The following is a 23,259-nucleotide window of genomic DNA, read 5'->3' on the forward strand; positions in this document are numbered from 1 at the left end:
GAGGTTCCAGCCTCTAGCCGCCATTCGATGATTTGCAGTTGCAGTTTTGGTTTCACGAGAGAGACGGAAGGTTGCTCCTTGGTTGCAATGCATGACAATTTTCCATATTTCTTTTAAGGTTAATCGTTTTTTTTATTTAGTAGTTTTTGTGTGTTCAACTTGAGTTAATCGTTGTTTAGGATTCTTGTATAGCTGCTTTGATGCATATTGTAAAATAGAAAGAGATTGAATAGACTGACAGTGAGTTAATAAGACACAACACATTAGATCGTGCAGGGTTCATGTTTGTGACCGATCCTATAGAGACCGAAACAGAAGTGACCACTACAGTCACACAATGAGCAACCGGAGAAACTTGGTTCTGTCCCGATCTGATCACACAAACACTCACAACTCTTATGGGTCACTGACCGTGGCCTATCAAACACGCGGACATTAACAACATGGCGAATACAAATGTGTCGTGAATACGATCAACACAAACAAGTACATGTGACATTTCAAACTAACTAACCAGAAATAAGACGTGATTTAACAATAGCAATTAAACTGTATTTACACATGATGTATCGATAAACAGTTGAATAAATGGTTATTATATAAATTCGGATCATCTCATATTTTATGTTTTGGCATACAGCTCCTCCACTGCGCATGCGCTCTTCAATGCCGCATAATGTTTGTCACGCTGACAAAACAAACAGTTAATTCATGTTTTTCTATGGTTCTGATGGTCAGGGGAGGTGTTGGCGTTATAATGTGATTTTCTGTTATTTTATGGCCCTTCTAGCCACGACATCTCTGTTACCCGTCATTCATCAGAGCGGAAGTGCAGCTGTGAAAGGTCACGCTTCCGGAAACACTAGCGCTTGTGTTCCGACGGCTAGCAGAAGATGCTAACAGCGTTTTTATGATTGTTCAGTCTGATTGTGAACTCTGTTTACTGAGACATGTCATGTGAGTTCTGGAGACTGTGAGGCGTGAGATGATCCAGCAGCCGCTGCTTTTATTCGTCTCATTACAAACACGTTCGCTACTCGACGACGACAACAACAACAACAACAACAACAGCGACAGCAGCAGCAGCAGCAGCGCTACTACACGGATGTTTTCTTTATTGTCTTCTGGATTAAAGTCAAGAAGACAGAAGCGTGTGAATGGATGAACATCGTCTCTTAAAGAGGATTACATCACGTAAAGGCACGAATGACCGCAGGCCGCGCTAAACAGCGGTGTGGTGTGAGTGATGTTTGCGCGTGAATGCTCGTGACATGTCGCTCTTCAGAGAGTTCGTGGCTCCGCCGGAGTGTCCGGTGTTCGAGCCCAGCTGGCAGGACTTCAGCGACCCGTTCGGCTTCATCCACAAGATCAGAGACATCGCGGAGAACACCGGCATCTGCAAGATCAGACCACCTCAGGTACATCACACACCAGATCAGACCCCTACGGGTACATCACACACCAGATCAGACCCCTACGGGTACATCACACACCAGATCAGACCCCCACGGGTACATCACACACCAGATCAGACCACCTCAGGTACATCACACAGGAGATCAGACCCCCACGGGTACATCACACACGAGATCAGACCCCTACGGGTACATCACACACCAGATCAGACCCCCTCGGGTACATCACACACGAGATCAGACCACCTCAGGTACATCACACACCAGATCAGACCACCACGGGTACATCACACACCAGATCAGACCCCTACGGGTACATCACACACCAGATCAGACCCCTACGGGTACATCACACACCAGATCAGACCCCCTCGGGTACATCACACACGAGATCAGACCACCTCAGGTACATCACACACCAGATCAGACCACCACGGGTACATCACACACCAGATCAGACCACCTCAGGTACATCACACACCAGATCAGACCACCTCGGGTACATCACACACGAGATCAGACCACCACGGGTACATCACACACCAGATCAGACCACCACGGGTACATCACACACCAGATCAGACCACCTCAGGTACATCACACACCAGATCAGACCACCTCGGGTACATCACACACCAGATCAGACCACCACGGGTACATCACACACCAGATCAGACCACCTCAGGTACATCACACACGAGATCAGACCCCAGAGGGTACATCACACACCAGATCAGACCACCTCGGGTACATCACACACCAGATCAGACCACCTCGGGTACATCACACACCAGATCAGACCACCTCGGGTACATCACACACCAGATCAGACCACCTCAGGTACATCACACACCAGATCAGACCACCTCAGGTACATTACACACCAGATCAGACCACCACGGGTACATCACACACCAGATCAGACCACCTCAGGTACATCACACACGAGATCAGACCCCAGAGGGTACATCACACACCAGATCAGACCACCTCGGGTACATCACACACCAGATCAGACCCCCACGGGTACATCACACACCAGATCAGACCACCTCAGGTACATCACACACCAGATCAGACCACCTCAGGTACATCACACACCAGATCAGACCCCAGAGGGTACATCACACACCAGATCAGACCACCTCGGGTACATCACACACCAGATCAGACCCCCACGGGTACATCACACACCAGATCAGACCACCACGGGTACATCACACACCAGATCAGACCACCTCAGGTACATCACACACGAGATCAGACCCCAGAGGGTACATCACACACCAGATCAGACCACCTCGGGTACATCACACACCAGATCAGACCCCCACGGGTACATCACACACCAGATCAGACCACCACGGGTACATCACACACCAGATCAGACCACCTCAGGTACATCACACACCAGATCAGACCACCTCGGGTACATCACACACCAGATCAGACCCCCACGGGTACATCACACACCAGATCAGACCACCTCAGGTACATCACACACGAGATCAGACCCCAGAGGGTACATCACACACCAGATCAGACCACCTCGGGTACATCACACACCAGATCAGACCCCAGAGGGTACATCACACACCAGATCAGACCCCCACGGGTACATCACACACGAGATCAGACCACCTCAGGTACATCACACACCAGATCAGACCACCTCAGGTACATCACACACCAGATCAGACCCCCACGGGTACATCACACACGAGATCAGACCACCTCAGGTACATCACACACCAGATCAGACCACCTCAGGTACATTACACGCCAGATCAGACCCCCACGGGTACATCACACACCAGATCAGACCACCTCAGGTACATCACACACAAGATCAGACCCCAGAGGGTACATCACACACCAGATCAGACCACCTCGGGTACATCACACACCAGATCAGACCCCCACGGGTACATCACACACCAGATCAGACCCCCACGGGTACATCACACACCAGATCAGACCCCCACGGGTACATCACACACCAGATCAGACCCCCACGGGTACATCACACACCAGATCAGACCACCTCAGGTACATCACACACGAGATCAGACCCCAGAGGGTACATCACACACCAGATCAGACCACCACGGGTAGATCACACACCAGATCAGACCACATCAGGTACATCACACACCAGATCAGACCCCCACGGGTACATCACACACGAGATCAGACCCCCACGGGTACATCACACACCAGATCAGACCCCCACGGGTACATCACACACCAGATCAGACCACCTCAGGTACATCACACACGAGATCAGACCCCAGAGGGTACATCACACACCAGATCAGACCACCACGGGTAGATCACACACCAGATCAGACCACATCAGGTACATCACACACCAGATCAGACCCCCACGGGTACATCACACACCAGATCAGACCACCTCAGGTACATCACACACCAGATCAGACCCCCACGGGTACATCACACACGAGATCAGACCCCCACGGGTACATCACACACCAGATCAGACCCCCACGGGTACATCACACACCAGATCAGACCCCTACGGGTACATCACACACCAGATCAGACCACCTCAGGTACATCACACACCAGATCAGACCCCCACGGGTACATCACACACCAGATCAGACCACCTCAGGTACATCACACACCAGATCAGACCCCCACGGGTACATCACACACCAGATCAGACCACCTCAGGTACATCACACACCAGATCAGACCACCTCAGGTACATCACACACCAGATCAGACCCCCACGGGTACATCACACATCAGATCAGACCCCCACGGGTACATCACACTCGAGATCAGACCCCCACGGGTACATCACACACCAGATCAGACCCCCACGGGTACATCACACACGAGATCAGACGCCCACGGGTACATCACACACCAGATCAGACCCCCACGGGTACATCACACACGAGATCAGACCCCCACGGGTACATCACACCCGAGATCAGACCCCCTCAGGTACATCACACCCGAGATCAGACCCCCTCAGGTACATTACACGCGAGATCAGACCACCTCAGGTACATCACACACCAGATCAGACCCCCACGGGTACATCACACCCGAGATCAGACCCCCACGGGTACATCACACCCGAGATCAGACCCCCTCAGGTACATCACACCCGAGATCAGACCCCCTCAGGTACATTACACGCGAGATCAGACCACCTCAGGTACATCACACACCAGATCAGACCCCCACGGGTACATCACACCCGAGATCAGACCACCTCAGGTACATCACACCCGAGATCAGACCACCTCAGGTACATCACACACGAGATCAGACCACCTCAGGTACATCACACGCAAGATCAGACCCCCTCAGGTACATTACACGCGAGATCAGACCCCCTCAGGTACATTACACGCGAGATCAGACCCCCTCAGGTACATTACACGCGAGATCAGACCCCCTCAGGTACATTACACGCGAGATCAGACCCCCTCAGGTACATTACACGCGAGATCAGACCCCCTCAGGTACATTACACGCGAGATCAGACCCCCTCAGGTACATCACACACCAGATCAGACCACCACGGGTACATTACACGCGAGATCAGACCCCCTCAGGTACATTACACGCGAGATCAGACCCCCTCAGGTACATCACACGCGAGATCAGACCACCTCAGGTACATCACACGCGAGATCAGACCACCTCAGGTACATCACACGCGAGATCAGACCCCCTCAGGTACATTACACGCGAGATCAGACCCCCTCAGGTACATTACACGCGAGATCAGACCCCCTCAGGTACATTACACGCGAGATCAGACCCCCTCAGGTACATTACACGCGAGATCAGACCCCCTCAGGTACATTACACGCGAGATCAGACCCCCTCAGGTACATTACACGCGAGATCAGACCCCCTCAGGTACATTACACGCGAGATCAGACCCCCTCAGGTACATTACACGCGAGATCAGACCACCGTACAGTAAACGTGAGATCATTGAGTAAGATCAGACAGATGAATCTCAAATGTTTCCATATTGTGTTTGGCGTCGGTGCAGTGGATCAAGTGGAGCTTGTGCAGTAGTTTTCTGTGTTATGTTGATCATGGAGCACCAGTACAAACGTCTGTCTGATTTTGCTTGTGTGTGTTTTGGTTGTAGGGTTGGCAGCCTCCCTTCGCCTGTGACTTTCGCAGTTTTCGCTTCACTCCAAGAATCCAGCGACTCAATGAACTAGAGGTGAGTTTCATGAACATGTAATAAATACACACGTGATGAATTCGGCATGTTGATGTGGTTTGAATGGTCGTGTTCAGGCTCTCACCAGAGTCAAGCTCAACTTTCTGGATCAAATTGCCAAGTTTTGGGAGCTTCAGGGTTGTAGACTGCGATTTCCTCAAGTGGAGAGAAAAGTGCTGGATCTCTATCTGCTGAGTAAGGTAAACGCCTGAGTTTCTGTGAAGCCTTGAGCTGTGATATCTCTTTAACGCTACTTGTGTGTGTTCATGTCATGTTGAGAAATCAGTCACATGATGTCTCTGAAAGCTGAATGTGTGTTTTAGCTGGTGTCTGCAGAAGGAGGCTTTCAGGTGGTGTGTAAAGAGAAGAAATGGTCAAAGATCAGCAGTCGTATGGGGTTCCCGTCCGGGAAGGGTGTGGGATCTCAGCTACGCTCTCATTTCCAGAGGATTCTGTATCCATATGAGCTCTTCCGCTCCGGAGCGTCATTACCCGTGAGTGCCAACTCCACGCCCGGCCGTACGTCACCCGCATCCTTTTCTCACCTGTGACTCGTGTGTGTGTGTGTAGGGCGTTCACAGAATTTACCCAGAAAACCCTGAGGCTGAAGACACCGATGAAGGGATCGGAGGTGGAGATGATGAGGAAGATGAGGAGAGAAGAGCAGAGCTGCGGTCTCCTCAACATCTGAAGGATGAAGTGAGTTGACATTCTATCACTGTCCTGTCAGTTTAAGAAAACACATCTGTCTGTCTGTATGCTGTTAAACACGAGCTCCTGACGCTGTGAAAGATTCTCATGTGAGGCTTTCCTGTGGCTCAGTGGTCAGAGCATGGCGCTTGCAACGCCAATGTCATGGGTACAACCCAGGGATTGCACATACTTGGAAACAAATGTGTAGGGTAATGCAATGCTGGTCACTTTGGATAAAAGCATCTGCCAAATGCATTAATGTCTCGTGTGTGTCTCAGAGAGAAAATGAGGAGCCTAAAGCTGTGCAGATGTTCAACAACGCTGACATCATCACACCTGGTGAGACCTCCGTGTCTGTGTAACACACACACACACACACACACACACACACGTGTGTTATTCATCAGTTGTCTGTGTTTAGATGATGACAGCTTCATCAGAAAGCAGAAGTACCTGAAGGCTCAAGCGTTCGCCCTGAAGATGCGTCCACGTAAAGAGATGCTGCAGGTGAATTACGTGAGTACCGACATTCTGTGTCATTGACGTGTTGTGTGATGACCACCGTTCTTTAAACATCTTCTGTTGTGTTCTGAAGAAGAAGGAAACTCATAATTGACGGGAAGAAATGTCCCTTTAACATCATCACCTGACATCCCAGAATCATCACAGTATCTGTGTGATTGACACGCGTCTTACAGATCGACCTGTACATGTGCATGGCGTGTGGACGGGGCGACGAGGAGGAGCGCCTTCTGCTGTGTGACGGATGCGATGACAGCTATCACACCTTCTGTCTGATCCCGCCCCTGCAGGACGTCCCTAAAGGAGACTGGCGCTGTCCCAAGTGCATTGCAGAGGTACGGTAGCGCTGGAACAAGACACGTGCAGGTCTGCGTGTGCTGATGTCATATCTAATACCTGTGACTCCTCCCACAGGAGTGTAACAAACCCCGCGAGGCGTTCGGCTTCGAGCAGGCCGTGCGCGAGTACACGCTGCAGAGCTTCGGCGAGATGGCCGATCACTTCAAGTCGGATTACTTCAACATGCCGGTGCACGTAAGAGCTTCATGTTTTCTGCATACACCGCTCACACGTGCTTGCTTCCTGTTTGCTCACGCCTGCCTTTCAGATGGTGCCCACTGAGCTGGTGGAGAAAGAGTTCTGGCGTCTGGTCAGCAGCATCGAGGAGGACGTCATCGTGGAGTACGGTGCTGACATCAGCTCCAAAGACGTCGGCAGTGGATTCCCGGTGCGGGACGGAAAGAGGAAGCTGATCGGAGATGAGGATGTGAGACACAAGTGCTGTTTTATTTCATCTATGTGGTAATTCTACAGGACTGTAGGTAGTAGTGTTGATGATGTCATGTCGTCAGGAGTACGCCAACTCGGGATGGAATCTGAATAACATGCCGGTGCTGGAGCAGTCGGTGTTGACGCACATTAACAGCGACATCTCGGGCATGAAGGTGCCGTGGCTGTACGTGGGCATGTGCTTCTCCTCCTTCTGCTGGCACATCGAGGATCACTGGAGTTACTCCATCAACTTCTTGCACTGGTAACATGCAATCGCAGAACAGCTCTCTCTCTCTGGCCGATGACCTTGGACAACCAATCAATCTGTGTGTGTGTGATGCAGGGGTGAACCCAAGACCTGGTACGGAGTTCCAGCGCACGCGGCCGAGCAGCTGGAGTCTGTCATGAAGAAAGAAGCTCCAGAGCTGTTCGACTCGCAGCCCGACCTCCTGCATCAACTCGTCACGCTGATGAATCCTAATGTCCTCATGGAGCACGGCGTCCCGGTACACGCACTTTCTCTCTCTCTCTGTGTGTGTCTATCTTGTGTGACTGTGACCGGTATATGAGGCAAGCAGCAGCTGGACGTTTCATGTATTTGTAAGGTATAATCCAGGGCTAGCCATGCGTTGAAGGATTTTAATGCAGGAGGTTGAGGCCAAGAAGCACCCGACACCAAGTGCATTGAAATCCTGTAACGCACGGATTATCCCGCTTGTACCACGGCCATTTGACAAGTTAAAGCTGTTCTTGATGTTTACAGTGAAAGTTTTATTTCAAATGTTGACTGGAACCACCTTTAATTGCACACCTTCCAGCCAATCAGAATCCAGTATTCACACAGAACATGGTATAGATGATCAGTTCAGTTCATGGTCAGTGTGGATATCAATGAAGCTGACCGTCTTCTCTGAAAGAGAACAACTGAAGCATGTCAATAAGTCTCGTTCTGTCCCGCAGGTGTATCGGACCAATCAGTGTGCAGGAGAGTTTGTTGTCACCTTCCCAAGAGCCTATCACAGCGGCTTCAATCAGGGCTACAACTTTGCAGAGGCCGTAAACTTCTGCACTGCAGATTGGGTACAACATTATCATCATCACCATCCTGTGTGTGTGTGTGTGTGTGTGTTGTAGTGATGTCATCTGCTCATTTCTGTTCTGGCTTATGTGTAGAATTCAGCAATAAAAATGTGTCTCTGTGGACCAGAATGAAGCGTTCAGGAGCATATGATGTAGGCATCAATAGCAGCCTGTGTTATATGGTTTATTGTCTCCAGCAGAGTGATGTCATTTCCTGTTTCCTGAACGCAGCCTTAAGAGTAGAGATAAACGTGATGTATGTTTTTTGACGGCGCAGCTGCCCCTCGGGAGACAGTGCGTTGCTCATTACAGACGTCTGCAGCGCTACTGCGTCTTCTCGCACGAGGAGCTGGTGTGTAAGATGGCCGCCGATCCCGAGAGCCTGGACGTGGAACTGGCTGCTGCTGTGGTGCGAGAGCTCGGTGAGATGATGGAGGAGGAGAGCAGACTGAGAAGAGGCGTTCAGGAGCAGGTGAGAGAGTGCAGACTGAAACACATTCGCTGTGGGTTCAGATTAGCGGGAGTAAGATGTTTAGCTGTCGTTGTTCCTCCTGTCCTTTAGGGGGTGCTCTCCTCAGAGCGGGAGGTGTTTGAACTGCTGCCTGACGACGAGCGTCAGTGCTGGAGGTGTAAGACCACCTGTTTCCTCTCGGCTGTCACCTGCACTTGTAGTCCAGAGCGTCTGGTGTGTCTGCACCACGCCTCTGAGCTCTGCGGCTGCCCTGCGAGCAACAAGTGTCTGAGGTAACACTCCAACAACAAAACACAACATAACCCTTTTACGCTTCTATTTACTCTCTCTCTGTGTGTTTCAGATACAGGTACGATCAGGATGAGTTTCCCACAATGCTCTACGGAGTAAAGTCCCGTGCACAATCTTATGACACCTGGGCAAAAAGAGTCACAGAGGCGCTGGCAGGAAATAACAAGTGCAAGAAAGGTTGGACACAACGACACAAAGCCGCTTGCATTAACTCGTGCTCATAAACTGAACGCCGATGTTTTCCACAGATCTGATCGAGCTGAAAGTTCTGCTGGAGGACGCAGAGGACAGAAAGTACCCGGAGAACAACCTCTTCCGTCATCTCCGTGACACCGTGAAGGAGGCCGAGACATGCTCGTCTGTGGCTCAGCTTCTGCTCAGTCACAAACACAAGTCAGTCACACTCACACATTCAGGGCACTTCTCATGAAGGCTTTTTCCTGCATAGAGACGTCTCATCTTGTTTCGCCTTTCATCCAAATGGCCAAAAACACTTTGTGCACTCAATGGCGGTGTATTTGTAACTGCAGGTTAGGGTTAAGCCTTATGCTGCTGTGGAGAGGCGCTGTTCCTGTTATCAGCCCAGTAATGTACAGGAGCTATAGACAGTTTCATCAGACAGTTAACTTCCAGTTTGTGTTCGTTTTTTGTCTAATAATATAATTATTTATATTTTATTTCATGTTTGTTAGTATTCATTTATATGATTCTTTTATTTGATAAGAATTGTATTAAATAAACCTTTTGTGGAATGTGTCCTGTAGTTTGGAAAGATTTAAAGAAACCGTATGCTACATTGACATCTAGCGGTTGAGTTTGGTATCACAGTCTAATTAAAAATATTGGCGAGACGAGTTTAGCCAGGTAACGCTTCTTCTCGGTTTCTTTTGTTTGTTATCAGAAATAATCTACAGGCTCTATTGTTTGTGAATGTGCACCGGAGGCTAAGGGCAGTTCATGAACGCGCTCATGCTCAGTAACATTTATTGATGATGTTGCTTTGAAACCGTCTATATTTGGAGCTGTATTTCGTGGCTGTTCAAGCGAATATTGTTTCTTTTGCATCGAAATACGTTCAGTTTCTTGAAAAGCTTTCTTTAATTAAAGTAGCGTCAATCCATGTAATTAAGTCAAATATTGAGTAATAAATTTAAGTTACGTAAGACCTACACATTTGTGTGTGCACAAGATCATGGCACTGCATCCGCCTCATTCTGAGCCAGGAAAAACCCTGTTGTGTGCTTTCCTTTCAGTCACAATGATCTTACATTAAAGTCAAGCGCTCACTGTGTTTGTTCGTTGTTGTTTTAAGACGAGAACGTCCCGAGAGTGGCGCGCAGAAGACACGGAATAAACTGAGCGTGGACGAGTTGAAAGTGTTTGTGGAGCAGCTGTACCGTCTGCCCTGTGTCATCAGTCAGGCCAATCAGGTCAAAGTAAGTCACACGCCTTTGTTTCCCTGTTGTTGACACATGCACGTGTCTAGCGGTCGAGCGATCGGGGGTTTCTCTGGCCGAAGCTGATGGACGTTTTTTTCCTGGTTTTCTTTTATCCACTTTCATTTACATTTATTCATTTGGCAGATGCTTTTATCCAAAGCGACTTACAAGTAGTTTTTTTTTACAGTGTCACATTACTGCAGAGCAATCAGGGGTAAGGTGTCTTGCTCAAGGGCACTTCAGTCATGACCTGCTGACACTGAGATTAGAACCAGCAACCTTCTGATCACAAGCCCAACGCTCTAACCCCCAGGCCACAACTGACACTTTCATCTCTTAAAATCGAATTAAGAAATAAGAAGTGATACAGAATATTGCTTAAATTAAACATTTATTGAAGACGTGTCTCTTCAAATCATTGCACTTGATTGAGTAAGTTATTTAGTCTGCCATCTCGTACCCTGCAAAAAAACACAGTAAAACATTTACATTTATGTATTTGGCAGAAGCTTTTATCCAAAGCGACTTACATTGCATTACACTGCATTACCCTAAACATTTATACACAGGTATCTGCAATCCTCTGGGATCCAACACACAACCTTGCGTTGTTAACACAATACTCTTACCACTGATATACAGGAAAGCTTAATAACACATTGCTTGACTTTGAAGCCTTTCTCTTCTCTGTTCTGAAGCGTGCTTTTGGTTTATGTTTGTTGGCAGACCCTGCTATTAGTCAAATGGTCAAAGTCTAAGTGAAAACTAAAATAAAGTTTTCTCTCATATTACACAGCCTGCTGCGTTTTTAGTTATATTTAGCTTTAAACCTTTTTCTAGCCTGACAGGAAAGTAGACGCTCTTCTGGTCGAATGCATTTAAACAGCCGCAAAAGACCGCATAAGGACATAATGCATAAATGGGAGGAAACAATTTAGGATTTACATTTTAGATGAAAAGTTTGGTTTAATGACGGAAAACGTACCAAGCAAGCAGAATGTTGGTCAGCCGATCAATCGGTCGACCTTTACACGTGTCATTCTACAGTTAGGGCTGTATTCTGCATGTGACAATGTGAAGACAAATGCAAAACCTTTGAATCAAATACTTTTAAGTAAAGATTATGTTCCATGAAGATATTTTGTTAATTTGCTACTGTAAATTTTTGTGCATACAAAGATGGGCCGAATCACGTCTACAAACTTCCCCTGTGCTGCCCGCTCTTTGAGAATGACCCACTCAAAGATGGTATCTGTGTGAAGAATTTCAGTTCATCTACTCTCCACAACATCACTACAGCCAATAGAGAGCCTTCAAACAAACTGTTTCTTCTTAGCAACAGCCTGCTACAGCACCACTGATTAACAACTTTAAAGCCCAATTGTTATGCTTATTTGTTTCTTAAGATTCCATATTTTCTAATAGTTGTATCCAACCAGTCTTATCCTAACAAACCATACATCAATGGAAAGCTTATTTATTCAGCATTTAGATGGACCCATAAGTTTTGTTGTCATGAAACACATTTTTTAATTCTTGCGCTTTACATGTATGAAAGTCAATAATCAAGTTTTAATGCAGGTTTCCTGTTTTGAACAATATATGGGATATATAAGGGGAGATACATTATTGTCTTTCATTCATGTGCTTCTATGACATCACACCATATGAACAACATGAAATTGGTTCTTACGTTAGTTGACGTTAGGGTAGTTGTCGAGGCATAAAAAACAAGGTATATCACCTTTTATTTTTGAAGAACACACCTCGTTTTACTAGAAAGATGACTACTGATGATGACAGTATGTCCTGCAGTAATAAAACGACGCCCTATCGTGTGCACTGTTTCTTTAGATGAACTGCATGAATTGAAATCTCGTCCGTAGGAGTTGCTGGAGAACGTGGAGGACTTTCACGAGCGTGCTCAGGCGGCTCTCTCAGACGACACTCCAGACTCCAGTAAACTGCAGGCTCTTCTGGATCTGGGCTCGGGGCTGGACGTGGAGCTGCCGGAGCTGCCGCGTCTCAAACAGGAGCTGCAGCAGGCGCGCTGGCTGGACGAGGTGCGTCTGACGCTGATGGAGCCGCAGCGCCTCACGCTGGAGCTCATGAAGCGGCTCATTGACTCTGGCGTGGGTCTGGCGCCGCATCACGCGGTGGAGAAGGCCATGGCTGAGCTGCAGGAGCTTCTTACCGTGTCCGAGCATTGGGAGGAGAAAGCTCGGACGTGCCTGCAGGCCAGGTGACTGCACATGAACGTTCTTAACTTGTGTTTGAGCGTGTCAGCTGTTAGAAACTTAAGACTCTATGGCCCGGTTTCACAGACAGGAACTAGATTTTATTAAAATTAGGATATTTGAGTAAAAAATATTACTGGGCTGTGGTTGTAATCATCAATTTTAGCCTTCATCAATTACAAAAACAAATAATGGAGGTAAAGGATTATTGTGCCACATTCCATTTTGCAAGGTTCCCTTCTTTTCTCGTAGTATAAATCCACAGCGCACCCTTTCTTTTATCATCAGGGCGATTTCTTTTTCAGTTAAATTATGAGTTTAAATGCCAAGTTTTTTTATTTTCTATGTTGTTTTAAAGGTTAATAAGTAATGGATTTAAATAATCGGGATCTCAATATTGGCTAAAATAATCCAGATTATAATTTAATCTGGTTTGCATCTTGAGACAAAACAATGGCACTGACATATTTTAAGTTTTTTTTTCTTTTAAAACCGGTCAAAATATTTTTTAGTCTGAGACTAGTCTTAAGCCTTGTCTGTGAAACTGGGCATATGTGTTTCTAATAGCATGAAACATGGCGGTTTGTCTATGTCGTGTTTCCTCAGGCCTCGGCACAGTTTAGTGACGCTGGAGAATATTGTGATGGAGGCGAAGAATATTCCGGCATATCTGCCCAATGTGCTCGCACTCAGAGACGCTCTGCACAGAGCCAAAGAATGGACGGCCAAAGTGGAGGCCATTCAGGTAACACCTGCTGACCATCTTCACAACCCTTCTGAACTCCGTCTAAACAATGGCTAACGTGAGCGTCTGGTCTCTTGCTCCATCTTAAACAGAGCGGCAGTAACTACGCCTACCTTGAGCAGTTGGAGGGGCTGTTAGCGAGAGGTCGCTCCATCCCAGTCAGATTGGAAGCTTTGCCACAGGTGGAGTCACAGGTGGCATCTGCAAGAGCATGGAGAGAAAGAACTGCTCGCACCTTCCTCAAGAAGAACTCCACGTACACCTTACTGCAGGTAACGCACGACTCCTCTCTAATGTCTGAGTACAGCTGTTATCTCTATGTGGTCATGCCCTTCCTGATGAAACTCTTTCAGGTGCTTAGTCCACGCGTCGACATCGGCGTGTATGGCACGAGTAAGAGCAAGCGCAAGCGTGCAAAAGAACTGCTGGAGAAAGACCGTGGTCTGGATCTGGAAACTCTGAGCGACCTTGAGGAGAGCTTAGAGGAGACCCGCAACCCCAGAGTCGTCGTGGCCGCTTTCAAAGCCCGAGAACAACAAGAAGGAGATGCCATCCATTCGCTGCGCGCTGCCAACCTGGCCAAAATGACAATAGTGGAGCGCATAGAAGAGGTGAAATTCTGTCTGTGTCGTAAAACGGCCAGCGGATTCATGCTGCAGTGCGAGCTGTGTAAAGACTGGTTCCACGGCGCTTGCGTCCCGCTGCCCAAAGCTGGACCTCAGAAGAAAGTGGTGGCCGGTTGGCAGGGCTCCAGCAAGGAGTCAAAGTTTCTTTGCCCGCTGTGTCAGCGTTCGAGACGCCCGAGGCTAGAAACCATCCTGTCGCTGCTGGTGTCGCTGCAGAAGCTCCCGGTCAGGCTGCCGGAGGGTGAGGCGCTGCAGTGTCTCACCGAGAGAGCCATGGGCTGGCAGGACCGTGCTCGGCAAGCCCTCGCCACCGATGAACTCTCTTCAGCCCTGGCCAAGCTGTCTGTGCTAAGCCAGCGCATGGTAGAGCTCGCTGCTCGAGAAAAGACAGAGAAGATCATCAATGCAGAGCTGCAGAAGGCTGCCAACAACCCGGACCTGCAGGCAAGAGCTTTAGTGCACTCAAACTCACCACAGATTTAAAGTGAAGTGTTTATGGTAACAAGGACAAAGAAAATAATGTTTACGTTAAGTGGTGTTTGTTTGTCAGGGACACATCCAGACGTTTCAGCAGGCCGGATTCAGCAGAGCCACATCACCTCGACCCTCTGTAGACTATGATGATGAAGAGACCGACTCGGACGAGGACATCAGAGAGACCTACGGATACGATGACAAGGTACTTGGATCCTGACACTTGTGTGTTTTGTTTTGAATTGGTATGTCATGTATTACTAGTCTGTGTATTGTCTGAAGATTGTGTTTGCGTGTGTCAGGATTCAGGAGAAGTGAAGCCGTATTTGTTCTGTGATGAGGAAATCCCTGTGAAGTCAGAGGAGGTGGTCAGTCACATGTGGCCAACGCCGTCTTTCTGCGCGGAGCACGCCTACTCCTCTGCCTCCAAGTCCTGCCCTCAGAGTAAGAGCGCTACAAACACACCTGCACATTACAGCTGTCAAAGCACAACGGCGTCACCTTGAGCTTTTTCAAACCTCCTCAGATCAGGCCGCCCCACGCAAACAGCCCCGAAAAACACCCCTGGTGCCGCGGAGTCTGGAGCCGCCGGTTCTCGAGCTGTCGCCGGCTGCCAAAGCTCAGCTGGAGGAGCTGATGATGGAGGGCGACCTACTAGAGGTGTCTCTGGATGAGACGCAGCACATCTGGAGGATCCTGCAGGCGACGCACCCCCCTTCGGAGGACAAGTTCCTGCAGGTCATGGAGGTGAGAACCAATGTGATCCCATGTAAATGTTGTCTCTCTCGATGTGAATTCGCAACCGAGCTCTGCTCTTACAGCCCGACGACGCTCCTCTGGACAAACCCATCAAGCTGAAGGTGAAGGACATGGAGAAGAAGAGGAAGAGGAAGCTGGAAAGGGCGGAACAGCAGCTGCTTCTGGTCACAAGCGGCATGGAGGGCCGAACCAAGACCAAAGACATGAAACGGGTTCTGGAGCTCAAGCCCAAAAAGAAGAGACTGAAGCTGAACCCGGACTCGAAGTCTCGCGAGCTGAAGCAGCTGGCCAAGCGGCTCGCCAAAGAGGAGAAAGAGCGGAAGAGGAAAGAGAAAGCTGCCGCCAAGGCCGACTTCTCCAAGGAGGGGCTCGAGAAGAAAGCCAGAAAGATCCTGGACATCCCTTCGAAATACGACTGGTCCGGAGCCGAGGACTCCAATGACGAGAACGCGGTTTGTGCTGCCAAGAACTGCCAGCGGCCGTGCAAGGATAAGGTCAGTGAGGATCTTCACATTTATGTCATATTTCAACTGAACGCTGGAGCTTTGAACGACTCGAGTCTGTTTGGACCACTCATCTTTAAGCCCCCTTTTATTGTGTTATGTCTGTTTATCTCTGTGTTCATTTGTCTGTCTGTCTGTGTGTGCGCTTCAGGTGGACTGGGTCCAGTGTGACGGGGGCTGCGATGAATGGTTTCATCAGGTGTGTGTTGGTGTGTCGTGCGAGATGGCTGAGAACGAAGACTACATCTGCTTGGCCTGCTCTCGTAAAGCAATCATTGCAGAGACGGTAGTGATGTCTTCGTCAGTGTGTGACGCTCCGTCCGTCCCGACTCAAGCCCTTGACCCTCAGGAGAGCAGTTAACACAGAAACAAACCCCATCGCAACAGACAGACAACTAACTTATGACTGCAGCACGGTGTCCATGAGCTTATGCTAGGTCATCATGACATCACACAGCATATGAACTTCCTGTCTGAAGTCCCGCCTCTGTTTTCATGTGTGTGATGGGGATGAAATGCTTGTTTATGATGTGTAAATGGATTTTAAGCTATTCACGATGGGAAGTTGGATGCTAGTTTGTTGTGGTCGTTTTTGCATATTAGGGTTGTGATAGTAATTTGGGGAAACAATCAGAAATCAATCGTACTAGTCTTAAAACAAGCATTTTCTTTCTGAAATATATAGTTGTTCAGATGAATGGTTTGTTTGGTGATTTTTATCATTTGTAAAGCAGGGAAGAAGCTGTTATGAAAATAATCGTTTGGCCCTGACTGCAAACACGAAGAAGGTCATTTTATATTATAACATCACATCTATATCTGTTTGATCATCTACTTCAGTCAAAGGATGAAGTTTTCTGCTACGATTACTTCGCTATTACAGAACCTGTCCTGAGGACACACTTTTCATCCCCACCCGAGCTCCACATACACAAGTTTACTGACTAACAAAAGACATCAGTCCCAGTACTGTGGAACTAAACTAAATCATGTGCGATAGTTTGAATGTTCGCCTTAACAAAAATTATGATCTATCCGAATATCTCTACGACATTGGTGATCAATCATCGGCTGAAAGAGAAAGACAAACGTGACTCCACATGAAGGGTCTATTGTTGTAAATGACACCAAGAATAAAAAATTTGCTTCTTTTCCTTTTAGTGTCAAATTGTTGTTTCCATGGCACAGTCATCTGGGTCCCAGCCGGACACGAGCGATACAATGCGACAAATGGCTTGTTCTTCATGGTTTCTGTTGTATTTTATTGCGTTGCATCGCACCGCTCGACGGGCTGGGTAGACTATATAAACCATTTGTCCTCAACATTTTGTACTTTTAGGCCCTGGTGGTGTTAACAATTTTAAGAGCGCCACCCACTAAAACTCAATCAAATACAGTTTGCATGAAATGAACTGGAAACATTTTTGTTCATGGATTTCTGTATGTATTTCAATGCTTTTTGTGTAATCTTTTATTATTAGTCATTTTGAGGGTCGCCTGTAGGCCACCGCCCCCTGTTGAGAACCACTGATATAAACTGAATCAAACCTACATTGTTTACTCATGTTAGGGTTAGAAACTCATGTTCTTAATCTTAATGTTTTCAGTATTATCATCATTTTCGAAGATATAAACAGTGATTTTTTAAGGGCTTCCTATATCTTAATATATATATTTTTTTCTATTCTCTATATTGTTGCTATTTTAATATTATTCTGAGTGTTATACACTCACCTAAATGATTATAAGGAACACCTGTTCAATTTCTCATTAATGCAATTATCTAATCAACCAATCACATGGCAGTTGCTTCAATGCATTTAGGGGTGTGGTCCTGGTCAAGACAATCTCCTGAACTCCAAACTAAATGTCAGAATGGGAAGGAAAGGTGATTTAAGCAATTTTGAGCGTGGCATGGTTGTTGGTGCCAGACGGGCCGGTCTGAGTATTTCACAATCTGCTCAGTTACTGGGATTTTCTGGAAAAGACTGGAAATATGTTGCCTGGTCAGAATTTGGCGTAAACAGAATGAGAACATGGATCCATCATGCCTTGTTACCACTGTGCAGGCTGGTGGTGGTGTAATGGTGTGGGGGATGTTTTCTTGGCACACTTTAGGCCCCTTAGTGCCAATTGGCCATCGTTTAACCTACCTGAGCATTGTTTCTGACCATGTCCATACCTTTATGACCGCCATGTACCCATCCTCTGATGGCTACTTCCAGCAGGATAATGTCACAAAGCTCGAATCATTTTAAATTGGTTTCTTGAACATGACAATGAGTTCACTGTACTAAAATGGCACCCACAGTCACCAGGGGTCTCATTTATAAAACTGTGCATAGGATCCTTACTAAAAGTGTACGTGCGCCCGAAAGCCAAAAATGGCTTATGCAAACAAAATCTGAGAATTATAAAACCGTGCGCACGCACACCTGCACGCAATTTTCCATTTAAAAATCACAATCTACCTGATAATTTGCGCACGTGAAAAAAATCGACATCCCGCCCTTTCAACCATATATAGCCCATGCAAATCACCTCATGAATGGCCGTGCATCTTAATGAGCAAGAGGTTCTGTATGCTTGATAATAGCAGCAATGGAAACTAAGGGGAAAAAGAGAAATTTCACAGACACAGAAATAGAGGTTCTTGTGACTGAGGTGGAGGAAAGGAAATTTATTTTGTTTGGTAGCCATAGTATTGGCGTCACGAACAATTCAATTAAATTTTATTTATATAGCGCCTCTCACAATTTGCATTGTTCCAAAGCAGCTTTACAGGGGAAAAACCAAAAACCCAAGAAAGGGTAAAACACACTACATGGTGTGTTATATAATAAATCCAATGATTCTAGTAAATAATATCTAATGTCAGCATCTCCTGGTGGTTTATTTAGCATATTGTGCATTAAGTGAATGCTTGGCTGTAAAGATGCGTCTTTAATCTAGATTTAAATTGGGCGAGTGTGTCTGATCCTGGAATAATATCAGGAAGGTTATTCCAGAGTTTAGGTGCTACGTATGAGAAGGCTCGACCCCCTCTGGTCGATTTAGATATTCTAGGTATTATCAAAAGTCCTGAGTTTTGAGATCTTAGAGAGCGTGATGGGTTGTAGCGTTCTGAACTAACTGTAGTTTGTTTATTGATGATGCAGGACAACCACTAAGTAGCGCATTACAGTAGTCAAGTCTTGAGGTCATAAATGCATGAATAAGCTTCTCCGCGTCAGCAACACACAGAATATTTCGTAACTTGGCAACATTTCTTAGGTGGAAAAAGGCTGTTTTTGTGACATTTGAGATGTGATTTCGAAATGACAGGTTGCTGTCTAATATAACGCCTAGATCTTTTACTGTATTTGTTGGAGTAACAGTACATCCTTCAACTTGCAGTTTATAATCAGAAATATTTGTTTTGCGTGTCTTTGGTCTGATAAGTAATATTTCAGTTTTATTAGAAATTAAAAGAAGGAAATTACAGGTCATCCAATGTTGTATATCTTTAATGCCCTCTGCCAATTTGGATAGCTGGGAGGAATCATCTGGTCTTGATGAGATATATAGCTGAGTATCATCTGCATAGCAATGGAAGCTAATTCCATGTTTTTTAATAATGTTTCCGAGGGGAAGCATGTATATGGAGAACAGCACAGGTCCCAGAACCGATCCCTGAGGTAATCCATAATTTACTTGCGTTAGATTGGATGATTCCCCATTTAAATGGACAAATTGATGTCTGTCTGACAAGTAAGATCTAAACCACTGTAGTGCCTGTCCCTCAATACCGGTATAATTGTGTAAGCGATCTAGAAGTATGTTATGCTCTACGGTATCAAACGCAGCACTAAGGTCAAGCAGGACCAGGAGTGAGATGTTACCTTTATCTGATGCTATAAGCAGGTCGTTTGTAATTTTAACGAGTGCAGTTTCAGTGCTATGATGCGTCTAAAGCCTGACTGAAATTTTTCGTGCATGTTGTTATTTTGTAAGAAAGAGCACAACTGAGTGCACACTACTTTTTCTAGTATTTTAGACAGGTATGGGAGATTTGAAATCGGTCTATAGTTTCCAAGTTCACTGGGGTCTAAGTTTTGTTTCTTGATTAGAGGCTTAATGACGGCCATCTTAAAGGGTCCTGGGACATGGCCTAGATTAATTGACGAGTTGATAATGTTATAAATGGGCTCAATTGCAACAGGTAGTAACTCTTTTAATAATTTAGTTGGTATGGGGTCTAATAAGCAAGTTGTAGGTTTAGAAGTTGCGATAAGTTGAATTAAATCTTCCTGTTTTATAGGTGAAAATTGCTGGAGCCTTTGTTTTGGAGCGATGGTTGGTGCTAATTCATAGGACAGATTTGGAGGTTGAGTTTTTACAATTTTGTCACGAATGTTTTCGATTTTCTCTGTAAAAACTTTCATGAATTCATTGCTACCGAGGTGCGGCGGAATAACCAGGTCAGGTGGTGTCTGTTTATTTGTTAATTTAGCGACTGTGCTAAATAGAAACCTTGGATTGATTGTTGGTTTCTAGGAGGTTACGAAGGTGCTCAGCCTTTGCTGCTTTTAGTGCCTTTTTATAACAATTTTCGAGTTTCTCTTTTAAGGGCACGAGTGGTGCTATTGTACCATGGTGCAATATGTTTCTCATTAATCTTTTTTGACTTCGTAGGTGCAACAGCTTCTAATGTATTAGAGAAAATAGTGCCCAATTTCCTGGTCATGACATCGAGCGATTCTTTACTTATTGGTATGGTTATTAAAGGAGTCAGATTTGGCAAGCTCTTTGCGAAACTATCTTTAGTAGCGGAGGTGATTGTTCTACCCTGTCGATAACGAGTTAAAGGGCTGATTCCTGACGTGAGCAAAGTACCCGTTATAAGATAGTGATCGGTGACATCGTCGCTTTGAGGCATAATATCTATATTGGTTAGATCGGCTCCGTGAGATATAATCAGCTCTAGTGTATGATTAAATCGATGAGTGGGTCCTTTAATGTGTTGTATTACCCCAAAAGATTGTAGTAGTTCTGTAAACGCCAGTGCTAATGCATCGTTAGCGCTATCTACGTGGATGTTAAAATCTCAGACAATTAGTATTTTATCAGCGTTAACCAATAGGTCCGATAGGAAGTCCGCAAACTCTTTCAGAAAATCAGTATAGGGACCCGGGGGTCTATACACATTTACATTTATTCATTTGGCAGATGCTTTTATCCAAAGCGACTTACAAGTAGTTTTTTACAGTGACACATTACTGCAGAGCAATCAGGGGTAAGGTGTCTTGCTCAAGGGCCCTTCAGTCATGACCTGCTGGCACTGGGATTTGAACCTGCAACCTTCTGATCACAAGCCCAATGTTCTACCCCCAGGCCACAACTGACCCGTATACCAATGTAAATACACCCCCAATCCCTCAGCTCACCATCGGTTGTCGCCAAAACTGCTCCGTCTCCAAAATATTCGTACGCATGGGTCACAGTTTGCGTGCAGGTACGCAAATATTCCCATTTGTTTTTATAAATCACAATTTATGCGTGCGAAGTGGCGTACGCCTGTTTCAGTGCCTTTTTTGTGCGTACGCAACGGTTATAAATGAGGCCCCAGGTCTCAACCCAATAGAGCATCTTTGGGATGTGGTGGAACGGGAGCTTCGTGCCCTGGATGTGCATCCCACAAATCTCCATAAACTGCAAGATGCTATCCTATTAATGTGACCAGGTGAAGTGTTGTCAGGATTTGGATGCCTATGTAGGCTACCTATACCTACTCCCTTCCTATAGAGGGAGTCGTTTGCAGACTAACTGCCTTTGCTTAGTTCCACTAGGAAGCAGTGGCGGCGCCAGGGGGGGGGGTCTTGGGGGGTCTCAAGACCCTTCCAAAAAACGCATTGACCCCCCATTAGACCCCCCACCCCTTCCTGATTTAAAAAATATTTGATATATATTAAAATATGTATATCCGGGATAAAGATTTAAAAATGGTTCTCTTCAAACTACGCAGAACAATAATAATTCATAATTTAATCGACATATAAAAAAATATATAAACAAAAGAATCAATGCGACGCCCCATGAACGTTGCTGCCGCTGCGCCTTGCGTCATTGCATTCAAGGCGCTGTCGCGAGCCCGCAAGAGCTGCTACGCACTTTATATCTTGAAGCTAAAAATGGATCGCTTTGTCATACCTAAAAAAGGGCGGAAGAGACAGGTGAGCAGATGGAAAGAAAGAAGAAGAAACTGCGAGATGATGCCCGTGCATCACATGCAGGTATGTCCATGTTTAAGTAGCTTAAATTCGGGAAATGTGGATGTGCTGCTACTAATTCTGTTTACTGAAGAAAAGTTTGCACTTTCAAATGTGTAGTGTGTGTTGGCTATTCTACATATGTTTACAAAGTCAGCAAAGCTGTGAAGATTTTACTTTCTCTATTTTGTGTTCCTAGGTTTAATACTGCGATGCTGCTATTGTGTTATTGATATTGAATTATATGTTTGGTAATAAAAAGTTAAACTGGCAAATTTCAGGGTGGGGGGGTCATCATAATGAAATTATGCTTAGGGCACCAATATGGCTAGCAGCGGCACTGGGTGTGGATATGGCAATTAAAGTTCGAGCATATTGTTTGCAAACTACAATTGATTAATTCATTAAAAACAAAGTAGTTGATATTCATTCATTCATTCATTCATTTTCCTCCGCTTATCCGGGGCCGGGTCGCGGGGGCAGCAGTCTAAGCAGAGATGCCCAGACATCCCTCACCCTAGACACTTCCTCCAGCTCTTCCGGGGGGACACCGAGGCGTTCCCAGGCCAGCCGGGAGACATAGTCCCACCAGCGTGTCCTAGGTCTTCCCCGGGGTCTCCTCCCGGTCAGACGGGCCCGGAGCACCTTCCGGGGAAGGCGTCCAGTAGGCATCCGTAACAGATGCCCAAGCCACCTCAGCTGACCCTTCTCGATGTGGAGGAGCAGCGGCTCTACTCCGAGCTCCTCCCGGGTGAC

General features: G+C 46.6%; 1 protein-coding gene across 1 annotated transcript; it reads left to right on the plus strand.

Annotated features, from left to right (window-relative positions):
• The first annotated feature begins 823 nt into the window (after window positions 1-823).
• kdm5a (lysine demethylase 5A) lies at window positions 824-17,805 on the plus strand. Its single transcript, XM_079454051.1, has 27 exons — window positions 824-1,418; window positions 5,566-5,643; window positions 5,721-5,843; window positions 5,967-6,137; window positions 6,214-6,342; window positions 6,615-6,675; window positions 6,758-6,852; window positions 7,035-7,193; window positions 7,273-7,392; window positions 7,466-7,624; window positions 7,710-7,891; window positions 7,973-8,135; window positions 8,590-8,709; window positions 8,987-9,181; window positions 9,272-9,453; window positions 9,525-9,649; window positions 9,721-9,865; window positions 10,785-10,908; window positions 12,798-13,153; window positions 13,755-13,893; window positions 13,986-14,165; window positions 14,247-14,963; window positions 15,070-15,198; window positions 15,296-15,437; window positions 15,520-15,740; window positions 15,815-16,246; window positions 16,407-17,805. The coding sequence occupies exons 1-27, from the start codon at window positions 1,272-1,274 to the stop codon at window positions 16,614-16,616; spliced, it is 5,004 nt and encodes a 1,667-aa protein (XP_079310177.1). The 5' UTR covers window positions 824-1,271; the 3' UTR covers window positions 16,617-17,805.
• Window positions 17,806-23,259: the final 5,454 nt, after the last annotated feature.

This window comes from Barbatula barbatula, assembly GCF_947034865.1.
Source record: "Barbatula barbatula genome assembly, chromosome: 4".
In the NCBI taxonomy this organism is placed as follows: domain Eukaryota; kingdom Metazoa; phylum Chordata; class Actinopteri; order Cypriniformes; family Nemacheilidae; genus Barbatula; species Barbatula barbatula.

Bases quoted from the DNA above. Each gene is read 5' to 3' on its own strand.
- kdm5a (XM_079454051.1), top strand. From the start codon at position 1,272: ATGTCGCTCTTCAGAGAGTTCGTGGCTCCGCCGGAGTGTCCGGTGTTC. The intron at 7,393-7,465 runs GTAAGAGCTTCA...CCTGCCTTTCAG, and splicing joins ACTTCAACATGCCGGTGCAC to ATGGTGCCCACTGAGCTGGT. The intron at 15,438-15,519 runs GTAAGAGCGCTA...AAACCTCCTCAG, and splicing joins CTCCAAGTCCTGCCCTCAGA to ATCAGGCCGCCCCACGCAAA.